At 40.5% G+C, this 16,512-nt stretch overlaps 2 protein-coding genes across 10 annotated transcripts in view; one reads left to right on the top strand and one right to left on the bottom strand.

Moving 5' to 3' along the window:
- LOC110260784 (uncharacterized) overlaps positions 1–16,512 on the top strand; it is a 566,816-nt gene that overhangs the window by 172,931 nt on the left and 377,373 nt on the right. The window lies entirely within an intron of this gene.
- IGF1 (insulin like growth factor 1) overlaps positions 1–16,512 on the bottom strand; it is a 132,818-nt gene that overhangs the window by 63,094 nt on the left and 53,212 nt on the right. For 4 of the 7 annotated variants that reach the window (XM_021091140.2, XM_005664198.4, XM_005664199.4 and 1 more), the window contains 1 exon segment: positions 15,192–15,373. In XM_021091140.2, coding sequence (XP_020946799.1) covers positions 15,192–15,373 — 182 coding nt within the window. 7 annotated transcript variants of the gene reach the window in all.

Raw genomic sequence — 16,512 nt, 5'->3', positions numbered from 1 at the left:
TGTGTAAACATGTTTATTAAAATATCTAGCTCAGTGGCCATTGGGGAAAAAAACTTGTGAGAGGAAACTGGGCATTTGTATAAGACAGCTTGAAATGCCTTCTGTTTAAAATTCTAGCACTTTTGGAAGTTCTCCTGTGGCACAGTAGGTTAAGGATCCAGTGTTGTCACTGCAGCAGCTTGGGCTGCTGCTGTGGTGAGGGTTCGATCCCTGGCCTGGGAACTTCCACGTACCACAGGTACGGCCCCAAAAAGGAAAAATACCCTGGCACCTCATCCCAAAATCTTGCACAACTTTTACCAAATTCGCTTAATATGCAATTGTTGTACAAAGCATCTGCTGTTAAGCTACCAGTAAATTTGTATTCCTAATCTTACATCTTATTCTGCTTCTGTAAAGGAGTTCTCCAGAAAAATGTAAGAAAAACATAGAGGGCCACAGAATATAACCACTATTGTCCCAAACTCCTGAAACATTTCTGTTCAATTCTCAATAGACCTCTCAATATGGCTCATCAAAACTCCACAGTTGCTATGATTAAAGATTCTACCACTCTAACAAACTGGGTAACCAAATGAACTAAAAGGTCTAAAAATACTCTAATTTGGGTTTTATCTCTTTTTTTTTTTTTTCTGTTTGAGGCATATTGGTTTATAAAAAGAAAATTTGTAAGTATCTGGATAAAGCCCAAACTAGAAAAATACTTCAGGATGAAATAGTAACAAGTTTAAAAAAAGCATGTGAGGTATTTAATTTCTACCCTTCCTCTCAAGCCAAATTAATCCCAGATTTCCAGAAGAAAAAAATTCAGGTATCTTCTGTGCTTCCTTCTTCAAATTCATGAGAGCTGTAGCAAAAAGGATTGAGATTAGCTTGGCCAACTGTATAGAGCTCATCCTTTTTCCCAGCAGAGAGATTCTTTCTTTTCTCTCAAAGCAGAGGTGTAGAGTGTAAAGTCTGAGTGGAGGGATCCTCTGGCCTATTTCTTCTGGGTCTGTCTCGGCATCACAGCGAAGTCATGGACAGAAACTCTCTTGATAAAGCTGACACTGCTCCAAATAGCATGGTTCCCATGCACACAGGCGTACCGTGGAGGCCATTCAAAACCAGCTGGGATGTCGTCTGGTTTGCATTTGGCTCTCTTCCCAGGCTCTCACATGTGACTTCTTTGTTGCAGACAATGACAGTGACAAAACAAAAGCACTCAGGGATTTAGTCTCAGTTGCATCTGTTGCTTTGCTTATTGTCTTAATTTAATGATGCCGGCCACCCTTGACAATGGGTGGCAAGCGGAGGCATGTTGGAAGCAGGCGTCGGAGCTGGCACCCACCTTCGATGCACTTCTTGAAGGGTTATGAAACTGTCCCACATTCAGCCAAGCAAAAACTTTTCACTTCAACAGCTTGTCCAAGACAAACAAACCAGCTGAAACTGTTTCTAGTATGCAACTAGACAGATTTTTGAAAGGAAAACAGTAGTGAGTAAATACTGTTTCCTATTGATACCAGGGAAGGTAAGCGTATTTACAAAAAAGCGTTGGTTCTCTAGCTCACTGGGGTTGGTTGAGGAAATTTACCTCTGAAGGATTCATGAGGAAATAGATTTGATAGGGGTTAATTTGTCATCCGCATTATTATTGCACACAGATATTTAGGAAGCTGGGAAGTGCCCTGAAGGGGTCACATTCCACTGATATCTCTTGGCACACTTTCTGATTAAGATCACTGAGTGCAAATAACAGCAATAATAGTTGAATAAAATTTGCACACACTTTACAGTTTACACAGTAATCTCAGTGAATCTTCCTAACAACCTCCTGAGAGGATGTTTGCATCAGTCTCATTCACAGTCTGAGGCTCCCTAAGATTTAGTGACTTGCTTGAGGTCACATAGGAACAAACTGATAGACCTGGAACTAGTAGTAAAACAATTTATTATCTTAATAAAAGAATAACAGTTCTATCACTTAAACATTTATGTGCTAGGCACCGTATTACAATATGCTAATTGTATATATTTTCTTATTTAATTATCATAGTTCTCTTGGAGATGGGTACCAGTGTCTTGCCCATCTTACCTTTATGGAATATGAAGCCTATAAAGGCTAAACAACTTGCCTAGTTTCTTACGGTGAAGATATGACCATGATTGGAATTTGCACCCATTCCTTCTGATTCTGGAGCTCACCAGTCAGCCAGTCTGCCATACTGCCTCCCAGGAGGTAAAATATTATCTAGTGCCTCAAAGTCCATCTATTTCCAATAATAATAACTGATAATGTCATGAGCTTCCCATGATCCCAGATGGCTCTAAATGATGGTTTAGAGGGTAAGAAAGACTCTAAACCAGGGAAGTGGGTGCCCTCCCTTATCACAATGTGGGCTGAGTCCTATTGGTATGGTTATTGATAGAGGTCTAGTAGCACAGTGTTCATTTGGCAAAAGCTAACCCTGTGGGTATTATAAGCCCTTATAGTCCCCCGGCCTATCTTTATGAGATTTTTGCCTAAGAGTCAGAATCTAAAAGAAGGATAATAGGCCTTTTAAATTTTAGGAAGGAAGCAGTGATATTTTCAATAGACCATGTTTCCAGCTCCACCCACTACAAACAATTTAAGTATTATATGACATAAACTCTAAGGAAAGCCTGGCACTCTATTAAAAATGCTTGGAAAATACTGTCCATCGTGGAATGTTAGCCTATTGTACAGGATAAAGTTCTACCTCAGCATTGACCTTCTCCTAAAAAGTGCAAAACGGAAAAAAGAAAAAAGAAAAAAAGAGCAGTGGATGATTGAAGAGAAGGCCCAGCAGATGTCAACTCTTTACCTGTTGAGGAGGATGTGCTCTAGCTATTTTGCTGGCTTGGCCTGGAGACGTGAAATTGTGGAGGATGATTTAGATGTCTCAGTATCAACTCTGATTATCTCTTTATTTTGGGGGAATCACAAGTTCAAGTTCCAAGAGAGTGAGAGGCCAGTCTTTCATCTCTGGGAGCCAAGCAGAGTATCATGCAATCAACTCAGTGCTTTTGGATGTGACTTTTAAAACCAAAGGATAAGGTATACTTTTCAAGAGATTTATGTTCCTGGTGGAGTCATTGCCTCTTTAACAAGGTGAGAGGTGTATAGTCTGGGCACAGTGGCACAGTGTTGGTCTGCCTAGCCTCTTTAGTTTTTCCAGCAACTCCCTCATCCTATCTTTTACATGGTTATAGTGAGAATGCCCATTTTTTTCCAGTATGATCCATTCCTCTGGCCATAGTGGATTGGCCCCTGACAGGCCCCTCCCATAGCTCAAATGGTGGGGATACCAAGGCAGACCCAATTCCTCGGAAATGAAAGACTCCATTATTGGCCAGCTTTGGCTCAAGAATCGTCTCTCAGTGGCTTTGCTGAACTTTCCTTAAACTGTATTCTAGGATGCTTCCACCCAAATGTCTCTCTCCCTCTGGTTCATTGGGGTCAGAGTTGCATTGCATTCTGATGGCCTCCCCCAGCTTCCCTGAACCTCTCCTATTTCTTTCCACATAGGTATTTCGCCTAATGAAATCCTTTCTCCTAAAATCCAGCCTCACTTCTATTTCTCAGAGGACCTGGGTTTGAATACCTAGCTTGGATTCCAGCTTCCCACACAGAATTCTGTGCCCGTTGATAATCACTACATTGTTTTCTGCTCAGTTTCCTGCTCTGTAAAATGAAAGGGCGGGGTAGAAGCTCCCACCTCATAATGTTGTTATAGTTGCATGTGATCACCCTTACACATTTACCTGGCAGAGGTGTGTGAAAGAGAGCCTACTGTTTCAAGGGCCCTTTTTTTGGTGAACTTGACAGCAACATTAAACAGTCTGTTCTGGCTTCTGAATCCACTCTGCGTCCACCTTCATTAGAGCATTGCTGTGCTCTAAACATTATGTGAATGTTAACTTTCCCACTAAAAATTAAGTTCCTTGAGGGCAGGTAGCATATTTCCTTCATCTTTGTATGTTGCTATGAGCAAAATGGCAAAGCAGGAAATGCTTATTAAAGAGGTTGAAATTTCCTGCAGGAGTGGCAGAGTAGAGTTCAGGTCAATAGCGAGCTTTGCATGCCTTCCTACTTCCTGCTGTGCACAGAGCCACTCCTGTCTCAAACTTAAAATTGGCAGGTTGGAGTAAGTAAATATCAAGGAAGAAATGCAGAAGAGAGAGCGCAGTGCAGGGTTAACACTGGAGTCCAGCTTGAGTTGGGGTTATGGTCTGGCTGCTTGTTAGCACAAAATCTTGGCAAGGTGTTTAGCCTCCCTAGCCCAAGTCTCCGCATCTGTACAATGGGGGTAATTATGGCATTTACCCTACAGGTTAATCATGAAGATTAAATGAGGTGATTCGCTGTAGCCCTTACCACAGGGCATATGCCTAATAAGTACTAGCTATTATTATTGCCTTTTAAAAATAGTTACTGTTGTCAAAGCACATCCAGGCTTGGGTGCTGCCTTTTCTCTGGCTGGCGAAAGAGTAGTGACTTACTGGGTGCCAGGCCTCCCTTAAGTGCTGGGATGGCAGATATATAGCTCTTCTTTCTAGTGACTGCTACGTCACTAGGAATCCCCCTGTTTAAGGAATGTCGTTATACCATCATTATTCACAGATTATCCTGTCTTGACAACTTTCTTACTTGTCAAAGGACACCACCTGACTCTATTCCAATTATTTCAGTCTGTGATGTAAGAAATCACTACCAAAATGGTTGTAAAGCCTGAAAAAGGAAAAAAAAAAAAGAAAGGGGAAAAAAAAAAAACTGTTAAGCGGCATTTTCCCTCGCTGGAAAGAAGTATTTATGTTGCCTTTAATAGTCTTGAAGGATGTTGTAAAATACTTCAGGGTTCAGGGCTGCTTAGACTGTTGATTTTATGGGCAGCCTGTTTAGTTAGCTGTTTGTGTTACATTTTTAAATTAAAAAAAAAAAAAAACTTTAAGCACACTATCTTTCCCAGAGGGAGTTGATTTTGGAATTGCTGAAAGGTTCAAATGTGGTATTTAAAAAAGTGAACACCAGATTCTAGCAGTTTCACTGATATGTGCTAAAGATTCAGCACATTTTTACCTAAAAGCTGGATTTGTCTGTTTTTTTCTCTTAAGCCTCTAAAATGTCATTGTTTCATCTGACATACAGCATAAGCAGTAGTTTATATTACAATATTCTGGGGAGATGCGAGGCTCAGGGTTGTTACCTTTTGGTGTCATTTCAGCGCAATAGTGATGAGTTCAGAGGTTTAGTAGGAAAGGGTGTTACCCTCTTCCACTCATTCTTTGTGTGTGTGACAAATCTGGGCAGAACATTCAAATGCTGTGTTCTAAATTTTCCTCCTCACTGAATTGAGAGAAATTTTGAAAGTTTGGAAGGCTCTTCTGAACTTTTAGGATGAACAAAATAACACTATGACAAGTTAAAGTGATTTGCATCTGTTTGAGGTTGATGGGAGCCTTCGACATATAAAAGTAAACATGCTTGGTGCCAGCCAGTGCTTTTCCAAGACAGAAAATGGCACAACAACAATTCATGCGTGTATACAGTTTTTTTAAAAATCAGAATCATTGCATTGTGCCAAAAGTACTTTTACTTCCATCCTCGTTCTCTTTGAAGAAGGAAACAAATATCATTATTTATAGAAACAAACCAGAGCATCCAGTAATGGCCTTGGTAAATCAATACTGACATAATAATGTTAAGTATTTATTGATTCCTTTATACTTTTCATTTTCCTAGTCCTTCAATGGTCTGTGAACTATTCGGTCATGCCACACTTACACCCCATGGCATAAATATTGCATGTTCCCAAGTCTACAGTCAGCAATTGATTAGGAATCCTTACCCAGCCCTCAACCTGCCGTGATCTTACTCCTAATCATCTGGAATTTTTGTGTTGCCATACTTGTTATCTACAACTGTGTAAATAGCACATCATCTTTGCATGGATGGCAGAGCTGGTTGGTCTTTGATTACACAATCTCATGGAGTTGGCCAGATAAAAAGCCCTAAGTGAAGGTTTATATATTTTATACAGAATTTTAAAAAAATTTGGAGTTCCTGTCATGTCTCAGTGGTTAACGAATCTAACTAGGAACCATGAGGTTGCAGGTTCAATCCCTGGCCTCACTCAGTGGGTTAAGGATCTGGCATTGCTGTGGATTGTGGTATGGGTCGCAGACGCGGCTCGGATCCTGAGTTGCTGTGGCTCTGGCATAGGCCAGTGGCTACAGCTCCCATTAGACCCCTAGCCTGGGAACCTCTGTATGCCACAGGTGCAGCCCTAGAAAAGACAAAAAAAAAAAAAAAAAAAAAAAAAATTCAGCATGTGAATCCAAGTATGGAGGCCTGGGCCATTTGGCTAGTTCGGGTTTGATTTAAAATTTCTTGGTCTCTCATTGGGAGCATTGGAGCTATTTTACCAGAGAGAAGAGTTACATTACAATATGTTTATGTAATATAACTATATGTTGATTAGCCTTTCATAGACCTTGTTCTTTATATCACACCTGCCTATAGAAATGCTAATCCTGCCAGTTCAAGGAGCCAAAAAGGACAGTGGAAACCACTATCATCTTTTTCCCAGAGTGACAATGACACGTGCCTGCTCAAATAAATGTATGTTCCTTTATCTGATCCAATGGGAAAAAGTGTATGCCGGCAGTAATAGAGGAAGTTAAAGGTTTATAGTTACAAAAGGGGAAAGTGGTGGAAAAGGCACTTGGCAGTTTTTGCCAGTAAGCCTAGTACCTAAGCGTAGCAGAGGCAGGGGATACTGAAAGGAAGAGCAGCTGGGTGTGCTGGTCCTTGATTGCACTGGTCAAGACTAGAGCTAGTAGTTTCTAAAGTTACAAACTGGTTCTGTGTGAAAAGTTACTGGTTTCTGATTGGAAGTGGCTCAAGTCCCTGGATCCTTAGAAGATGCAATAGAAAGAAATCTAACTTCTTTCTACCCCTTCAGGAATATTTCCTCTATTTCCTGAATAATATTTAGTTTAGAACTAGAACATAAGCCTTTGAGAAGAGAAAGGATTCGTGTATTTTCTCCTGAATAATGATTAATTTTTACAGAAAAATTTATCTACACTTAAAGAAAAGCCAGGAAACTATCTATAATCTTAGAAAAAACAAATCATCCCAAATCCCTAGTGGATGCAACAATGCCTGGTCACAAAAATATAGACACACACACATGTGCATGCACACAGAGAGAGAGAGTAGAGAAAATAATCCCCTTCTCCTCAAAACTACCTGCTGTAGTTGAGTACAGACTGTAAATTGCCACCAGTGGTATTTAGAATTAAAACTAGTTGGAAGGACCTTTAGCATTCTTACTTCCATCAAACTTCGACTTTTTCAAGAGTTAGTTTCCTAACCAATGGGTCTTAAAACTATAACCACATTCGTGAGTAAAATAAAGATAGGAATTTTTGAAAATGTTTTCTAGCTCTTGTTACTTATCTAGCAATAGTCCATTGAGCTGTAATTGAGTTCCTCATGTGGGAAGTTTCTTCGCTGCTCTCTAGAAGTACCAGACATGGACTTAGAGACCCACATCTCTCATAATTTCCCTGCTGTTCTCAATTTCCATTTCTCTCTACTTCAGTTTAAATGTAAATCTATATTTCTAAACTCTCTTTTGGTTGATGGATAAAAATGAAGGAGCACTAAAGTCATCAAAGGTGTCCCTTTCAGGAAGAACTCCAAATACGTGGCTATCAGGGAAAGGTACCCAGATTTCACTTAGGCCCCCCAAGGATGAAGAAGCTGATTTTGGCCTTGCAGGTCTGGAAGTTTAGAGGCCGCTGAAGAACCTTTTCTAACCTTACCTGTTCTTTCCTTAAAAGTGAACTTGCCTAGGTCAATAAATATTGTCAATGATTTTCAAAGGATTCAGTAGCTGGGCTTTTAATCTTTGAGATGAGCATAAAACCTGAGGAATTCTAGAGTGAATATTTTAAGCCTCATAAAGGGCATTCTGCTTCATCTAAAACGATTTATCTTTTCATTGCTACCAAAGGCTTTCACTTTAACTCCAGACTATTAACATTGCCCTTGGATGAAAAGTCAGCTCCCTGTTGTCTAGTAAACATTGCCAAAATCCTTATTCTCTTCACATAAGCAAGTGGAGACAATAGACATCATCTTCCCCTGTGGATGCAGGTGGACTCAAGAAATTGTAAAATTTATGACTTAAGAAAACATGATTTCCTATTGGTGATTATCAGGAAGGAGGTGATCAGGAGAGAGAAAAGAGAGGAGAGGAGAGGCTCTTTGGAGCACATTTCTTTGCCTCCTTTTCCACCCTTACATCCTAACAGCATGCACATTAGAAGCTGTATGAGGTTTTGTTTGTTTTCAAGAGATGTTTGAAAGAAGATCAAATACTTATGAAAGGCACTGGATCGGCAGCCCTAGAAACTGAAATGTCCCGGAAGCTGTGTGAGCCCGGAAATATCCCACATTTTTATTTATTTTGGCAATTTTACTGTAAACTAGTATGAGCTGGAGTTCATGCTACAATTAAATTTTCCTCAGGCACCATGAAATGAAAACACATATTACATTTGATTTTAACTGGTTCAGAAAAATGGTGGTTTTCTGAAAATTCATTCTATGACCTTGAGATAAAAGCTAACAGTTCCTTACATGGATAGCTGAGCTTCCATTGAAATTGGAATAATGCACAGAACTGGGGTTCTCTAGGTTGGAAGGAGTCTTAGGTTATCGAGTTCTCTTTTCCTCTCATATGCTTGAAACACTACCACGTGACTGGAAAGTATTGGTAAGCTTGAGCTTAAAGTTTTGGTGATAGGAGACTCACTTCCACTTGAGGAGACCTATTTCTTTTTCAGATGGCTCTAATTTTAAGAACTAAGTAAAAATAACACCAACTAAAACTGTAATAGTAGTGCTTACTACATGCATGCCAGCCACCATTTTATTTTATTTTTACTTTTTTATTGAACTATACTTGATTTACGATGTGGTATTAATTTCTGCTGGACAGCAGATTGATTCAGTTACAGATACACTTTTTCTTTCTCTCTTTTCTTTCTTTTTTCTTTTTTCTTTTTCTTTTTTTTTTTTTTTTTTAGAGCTGTACCCACAGCATATGGAAGTTACCAGGCCAGGGGTCTCATGGGAGCTACAGCTGCTGGCCTACACCACAGCCACAGCCACTGCAACACAGGATCTGAGCCATGTCTGCAACCTACACCAGAGCTCACACAATGCTGGATCCTTAACCCACTGATGAGGCCAGGGATTGAACCCGCATCCTCATGGGTACTAGTCAGGTTTGTTACTGCTGATCCATGACAGGAACTCCCTAGATGGACTTTTTATGTATTCTTTTCCATTATGGTTTATCATAGAATATTGAATATAATCTCTGTGCTGTACAGCAGGATCTTGTTGTTTATCCCCTCTATGTATAATAGTTTAAATCTGCTAACCTCAACCTCCCACTCCATCCCTCCTCCAACCCTCTCCTCCTCGGCAACCACAAATCTGTTCTTTATGTCTGCGAGTCTGTTTCTGTTTCAAAGATAGGTTAATTTGTGTCATATTTTAGATTCCACATGTAAATGATATTATATGATATTTGTCTTTCTCTTTCTGACTTACTTCACTTAGTATGAAAATCTCTATTGCATCCACATTGCTGTGAAATTCATTCTTTTTTATGGCTGAGTAGTATTCTATTGTGTATATTTACCACGTCTTCTTTATCCATTCATCTGTTGATGGACATTTAGGTTGCTTCCATATCTTGGCTATTGTTCATAGTTGTTCTATGAACATAGGGGTGCATGTCTTTTTTGAATTATAGTTTGTTTTTTTTTCCTGGATGTATGCACAGGAATGGGATTGCTGGATCACATGGTAACTCTATCTTAAATTTTCTGAGGAACCTCCATACTATTTTCCATAATGGTTGTGCCAATTTACCCTCCCACCAATTTTGTAGGAGGGTTTCCTTTTCTCCACACCCTCTCCAGAATTTATTGCTTGTAAACTTTTTAATGATAGCCATTCTGACTGATGTGAGGTGGTACCTCATTGTAGTTTTGATTTGCATTTCTCTAATTATCAATGATGTTGAGCATTTTTTTTCATGCAGGCACAATTTTAAACACTAAAATATATATATATATATATGTATGCACCCACACATAACCTCAATGAATCTTCACAATTCTATTAGGTATATTAAATTATTACTTCATTTGACAGATGAGGAAACTGAGGCACAGGTGAATTACATGATTTCACCAAGGCCATTCAGTTGTTAAGTGAGATAGCCAGGATTTGAACCCAGGTAGTCTGACTCTAGATTATGTACTCTTAACCACTGTGTTTTATTGCCTCTCCAGTCTTTATAGTTCTCCTTCATGCCTCGTATAGTGATTTGCACATTATAGGTGCTCAATTAAAAAAAAGGTTTTCAACACTTTACATATTCCTGTTAGTTTTACCCACAATCATCAATTCTCCCTAAAAGAAAGACTTGAAAAAGTGGAATTTTAAGTGATGATTAATATTCTGCCTTCTTCAAGAAAGAATTGAGGGTACACATAGGTACATAATATTCACTATAAAGTACTCAGCCGGGTGCCACCTTTAGTAGTAGATCTTGAATAATTTCACTTTTGGCTAGAACAGGAAATTCCAAACATGCAAGGCTCATACAAGCATAGCTCCTGTGCCTTCACTTTTTCACTTTGCAGTTACCTCACTGTCTTAGGCAAGAACAAGAGGAATCATTTCATCTCAGCAGTGGTACTTATGTTTATGGTCTATTTCTCTACCACTATTCCCTCCCTATATCATTAAGTTGCCCATCCATCCTCTAATCCATCATTATATGCCAAATATTACTAGGTGCTTAGTATTGATACTAGACAGGAGGCGATATAAAGACAATAATAGAGTCTTCCTGTTTACTTAACTCATATTATTCAGAAATCAGATGTAGGCATTCAAGATGATTTCTTCAGAGTTGATAAGCCCATTGCAAAAGGAAGTAAGTTTTTTTTAAAGTCTTTGCCTTTTTTCCTGAAGGAAGTTCATCATTGGGTATAACTGTAATTTATCCAAAGCTCTGTGTTATAACTGACATCGAATCAGTCATGAATGAAAAAGGTAAGAGATAATCCTCTAAGAAATATTTCCATAGGATACACACTGTTACTTCTTCTGCCAAACTGTGGTCCCTTGAAAAGCCATCTCTGTTTGCAGATTACTCTCAGATGGTAGATACAATACATATTGGCTTATGCCTGAGGAAGGTCCCAAAGTATGGATGTATCATCAGGAGAGCTGAGCATCTCCAAATAAGGTGGCTGGCCAGATGGGTTCAGGCAGCAGCCTTGCTTTTGTCTGTTCTGAAAATCGAACACTCTTTGCAGCCACTTTGTAACCACAGCAGCAGTGCGTTGGCTCCCACTTGGCATATTCACATACTTGTAACTGGACCTTTTCCACCTGGCTTGAGCTTTGGGGATATTCATGTATTATATATTCTGGGATTTCAGTGAACCAAGGAGGAAGGATGATCCTGAAGTAGAAAGCATGACTGGGGCATGAAAGACCAGATAGAAAGTATGTTCCTCTATACCATGACTTCTTCAAAGTAGCTACTTGGATGAAACGTTTCACTTCTTGGGTTAGCCATCTTCTTATGCCAAGTGTCATTATTTGCTTGGCTGAGCTCTCCTCTCTTGCACCCTCTCTCATCCCTTATAATTCACAATTTGAATGATCCTGATGTTTTTTTCCCTTTTTCATTGTGAAGACTCTAACCCTACCATTTAAATCAAGGAAGCTGAAGGAGAAAATCTCTAAGACTCAAATCTGTGATTCAACTTATCTTTTCTTTGCCGTTGGGGAAATTCAGTGACTTTGCTCTCATTTACTCTCTGCCTTCTGGTGAAAAAATATTAAATTAGTGGGAGACTTCATGTGGCCATTTCTGCCCCATCTTTTCCTTCTTTCTTAGTCCATGTTGATTATATGCTCTTCTTTGCAGGCCAGAAGGAGGGTGGCTTAGAACCCAAACCATCTTTACCCATTCCTGGATCTCACTGTTATCTTTAAAATGAAGGGATTGAAGCAAATGATTTGAGTACTCTTACAACTCTAATACAACAAGGCCCTGGTATTTCCATAGAATAGAAACTCATAGGATTTCAGAGCTAAAAATCTAGGGGAGTGTTTGTGTGTGAGACAGGCAGACAGACAGACAGACACAGAGAGAGAGGGTGATTTATAGGTGATAAAATCACAAGGCAGTAGTCAGACATCAGAAGTCTTTGGTTTTGAGCTTAATTTGCACCCTACCCCCACCCCCAGTTTATGTTGAAGTCCTAAACCTTGGTACCTAAAAGTATGACTATTTATTAGACAATAGGGTCTATATACAGATATTTTGGTGAAAATAAGGTCGTTATGATGGGTCCTAATCTAATATGACAAGTGTCCTATAAGAAGAGGGAATTTGGGCACAAGTCAAGGAGACGGACTGAAACAGGTACTTCCCTCAGAGCTCCCAGAAGGAACGGACCCTGCCAAACCTTGATCTTGGACTTCCATCCCCCAGAAATGTGTGAAAATAAATAAATTTCTGTTGTGTAAGCCACCTAGTCTGTGGTACTTTATTATGGCAGCCCTAGCACACTAATATATATTTTATATCTGATTCCAAAATGCAGAAAACCCTAAAAAGGTTCAGTGACCTCCCCTTGTAGGTAAGCTCTCAGGCCTCACAGGCCTTTAAGCAAATACTGGGTGCCCTTTGGCCTGAACTTGACTAGGAAATGCAGTCTCCAGTGACACTGCAGGAAAGGAAATCTGGGGGATTTTATGACACGGTTCAGTCTTGCTGAGAATTTGAGGCTAATTAACTTTGGATGTGCATTGACAGGGAATTCTTCTACAATTCACACAAAATTTTAAAATGCATATAAAAGCCTTGATTTTTATTTTAATTTTTTTCACTTGTTTTTGTGTTTTTGTGTTGGGGGGGATATTGTTTTATTTGCCTCTTTCATAATTTTGTTCTTTTTTCATTCTTGCCACTGTCTTTCTTTGGACTTTCTTGGGCATTACAGTTTTCTTTTCCATTTCTGCATGTTCATTAGCCACCTCCTACAACAGGTTACTTTTCCTCTTTTTGTCACAAGCATTCTCTAGCCCCAGCGGGCCTACTTTTCTTCATTTCCTCTATAGCATATCCCACTTTTCTTTCTCGCTGTCTGCTTCTCTCTCATCCTCCTTGCCTCTGTCTTAGTCCTTCTCTCCTCCATTTTCCTTTCTTGCCTGCGTTCAGTTTCTAGCTCCAGTTTCCCTCCTCTGCTCTTTCTTCTTTCCTTTCATCTGCTGATTTGTTTCCGTCCCCTCCTGCTGTTCCCCTCCTGGGTGTTTCTTTGGCCCACCTTTCCTTCGCCTCTGAGACTTCGTTTTCTTGTTGGTAGATGGGGGCTGATACTGTAAACATCACAAAAATAATTGCATTGAGAACAGGTGGTCCCTTGGTGTCCCAGAAGACAAAGCCTTTGAGTCAGCCCAGAATGTCTAGGCTCCATGAGATGCAGGAGGCAGCATTGGTGCTGGAGAGGTGTCTAGACCTCTGTAACTAGACCTGACCTTCCAGAACTTTGGGACTCATGTCTGACACCACACACCCCCTCCCCAACTAGAAATTGAGAGGCACTGGGCCACCTGGAAAGAAAAAGAGTTAAGCTCAAGCACGCTTTCCAGCCACATTCGCCTAAAAGTTACTTTTGTGGTGCTTGCTCCCTGACTCATCCATGTGCTACTGTGTTTTCTGTGTACACAGTTGTGCCCAGTCCCTTTCCATCCCTCAAGGTGGCTCCCAGGGGTCACATCTCTGCTGAGCCCCCTGGTCCTTCTCCAGCCTCAGATGCAGTTTAGGACCAGGAAGCAGCAAAGGTGTCATTGTGAACAGTGCTCTCATCTTTGCCTTCTGCATGATGCTAGTTTCAACTCCAAAGATTAAAACCACATGTTGCTGGAGTTCCTGTTGTGGCGCAGTGGTTAACGAATCCGACTAAGAACCATGAGGTTGTGGGTTCGATCCCTGGCCTTGCGTAGTGGGTTAAGGATCTGGCGTTGCCATGAGCTGTGGTGTGGGTTGCAGACGCGGCTCGGATCCCGAATTGCTGTGGCTCTGGCGTGGGCCGGTGGCTACAGCTCCAATTAGACCCCTAGCCTGGGAATTTCCATATGCCGCAGGAGCGGCTCAAGAAAAGGCAAAAAGACAAAAACAAAAAAAACAAAAAAAAACCAAAAAACCACATGTTGTTGTTTTTTTCCTTTTTTTCTCAACCAAGTCCCCAAGGAGACCTGAGAGCCTTTTACTTTCCTTACTCATCCTTCTTTGCTTTCTTTACCTTCTCTTGAGCTCTAATTCTTTAAATTTAATGACTAAAGTGTAATCACTTATATTTTTTTGTTCACTCGTTCATTCAACAAAAATTTATCATGTGATCAATGTGCATTAGATAATTTATGTATTTTCGATGGCATAAATAGTACCTCTAAGACTTGTTTAAAGTCTAGCTCTTAGTAAGAGACACCTGCAGATTTTGGTCATTAGAAAATTTGTGGTGTTCTTAGAGTCAAACAGAAATGTCTGTTTCTTTACTTGTGTTTGCCACTGAATGTGAATTTCTATTAGTTCCCATTTTAGAGATATTTTTTTCTTTACACCTTTGCAGAATACCAGGGTTTGAAAGGTCACAGACTTTGTACATACAATTACGACAGATGTTAACAGTTGTCTGACACTTAGTTTGTGCAGGCACGTGAAAAGCATTGCATGTGCGTTAATGATCTGATAATGTAGATAGTACCATTTTCCCATCTTTACTGATGAAACTAAGGCTTGGAAGGATACATTATTTGGCCAAGGGCTGTCAGCTGGTGATGGGTGAAGGTAAACCTTCAGTTTTGTCTGATACCAAAGCCCAGGTTTAGTCACTCTTCTCCACCATCTTTTGGTGATCAGAGGTCCAGAGCAGTGGAAGGGAGGATTTGCAATGTGGAGTGATGGAAGAGTTGGACCTCTCAGGGAGAGAACCAGGGGTACAATAACTGTTTGGCACACTCACACTGATAAGTCTCTTGAGGATGGCTGACCCCGCCCAGGCTGGCTTACCTTCTGAGCCTTGGGCATGTCCGTGTGGCGCTGGGCACGGACGGAGCGGGCCGACTTGGCAGGCTTGAGGGGTGCACAGTACATCTCCAGCCTCCTCAGATCACAGCTCCGGAAGCAGCACTCATCCACGATGCCCGTCTGTGGCGCCCTCCGACTGCTGGAGCCGTACCCTGTGGGCTTGTCTGTTCAAATCAAATGCAGAGGGGCCTGGCTTTAGAGTGGAATAATACACTATCGTCACAGTTCCACCTGGCCCCTGCAGACTCTCCTCTTCCCACCTCTTGTCAACCCACACAGTTGTAAGTCAACCTCTTCTTGAAGCTTCTCCAACAATTCCTGACCCTGTAGGTCCTTCTGGGTTCCACTGTTTCTCCTGCAGTCAGTGCCACATTCGTTGGCAGACCTCACTCATCATGCATTTATTTGTGCTAATTCTCCTTAGGTTCTTAATCACCTGTAGTCAAGGATCTTGTCTATGCCCAATCCTCGCCTTTCCTTATATATCATCCTAATTGGGAGGCTGCTAGGTATATTAATTAAAAGATCATGTTTTACATTGTCTTAATCTTTTTAGCACATATGCATGGTTTTTATGCACGGGATGGCTCAAATGTTTGCTCTTTGGCTTAACTTCTTCCATTATAACATCAGACTGAGCATCAGAGCGCTTTCAAGGTCATTCATGTAGTAAGAGGTAGAGCCAGAATTCAATTCAGATTTCCTAGCAAAGCTCAAGTGCTTCATAGAACACAGGAGACCTGGTGTACAACTCTGGACAAGTCAGTTGAGATTCCTGGGTCTCAGTTTACCCAGTTGTAGAGTGTGGTTAATAATATCTTTCTTGTAAGGATCGCTTGAGGATTACATGACATACTATATGAAAAGTATTTAGTGCATCACCTGACACACAGTAGGTCCTAAATAAATTTGGTTTGCTTCCTCTGAGCATCCCTTTCCAGGATCATATTGGGTCTGTGAGTAGACACTGACATTATCGACTGCACCCAGAAGCTTTGGGACTTGGAACTGATGACAATACCAATGGGATGGGTTTCCTTCTATTGCGCTAAAGTGACCAGAGCCGTTCAGTTCTGTTTTCTCAGGGAATAACCACTAGACTGAGACAGAATGAACTAAATGTCCATCTTTCTATTTGATTTTCATTGCCCAGAGAAAACACCATGGGTCAAATTTCTTCTGATATTTGCAAATCAGACCTCTTTACTTGGCAAGTAGGTTTTAGTTTGATTCTATTTTGTCTTGTTTTGATTTGGACATACTTTTTCTGGCTCTAGAATTAAAAGGGGACACAACAAGTTTA

The sequence above is a fragment of the Sus scrofa genome, chromosome 5 (assembly GCF_054392235.1).
Source record: "Sus scrofa isolate SSC_HxYL_T2T_F1_AM1 chromosome 5, Sscrofa_HxYL_maternal_Yorkshire_Landrace_v2.0, whole genome shotgun sequence".
Taxonomy (NCBI): Eukaryota; Metazoa; Chordata; class Mammalia; order Artiodactyla; family Suidae; genus Sus; species Sus scrofa.
Note: the sequence above shows the minus strand (reverse complement) of the source record. Positions and strands in the feature narration are given on the sequence as shown.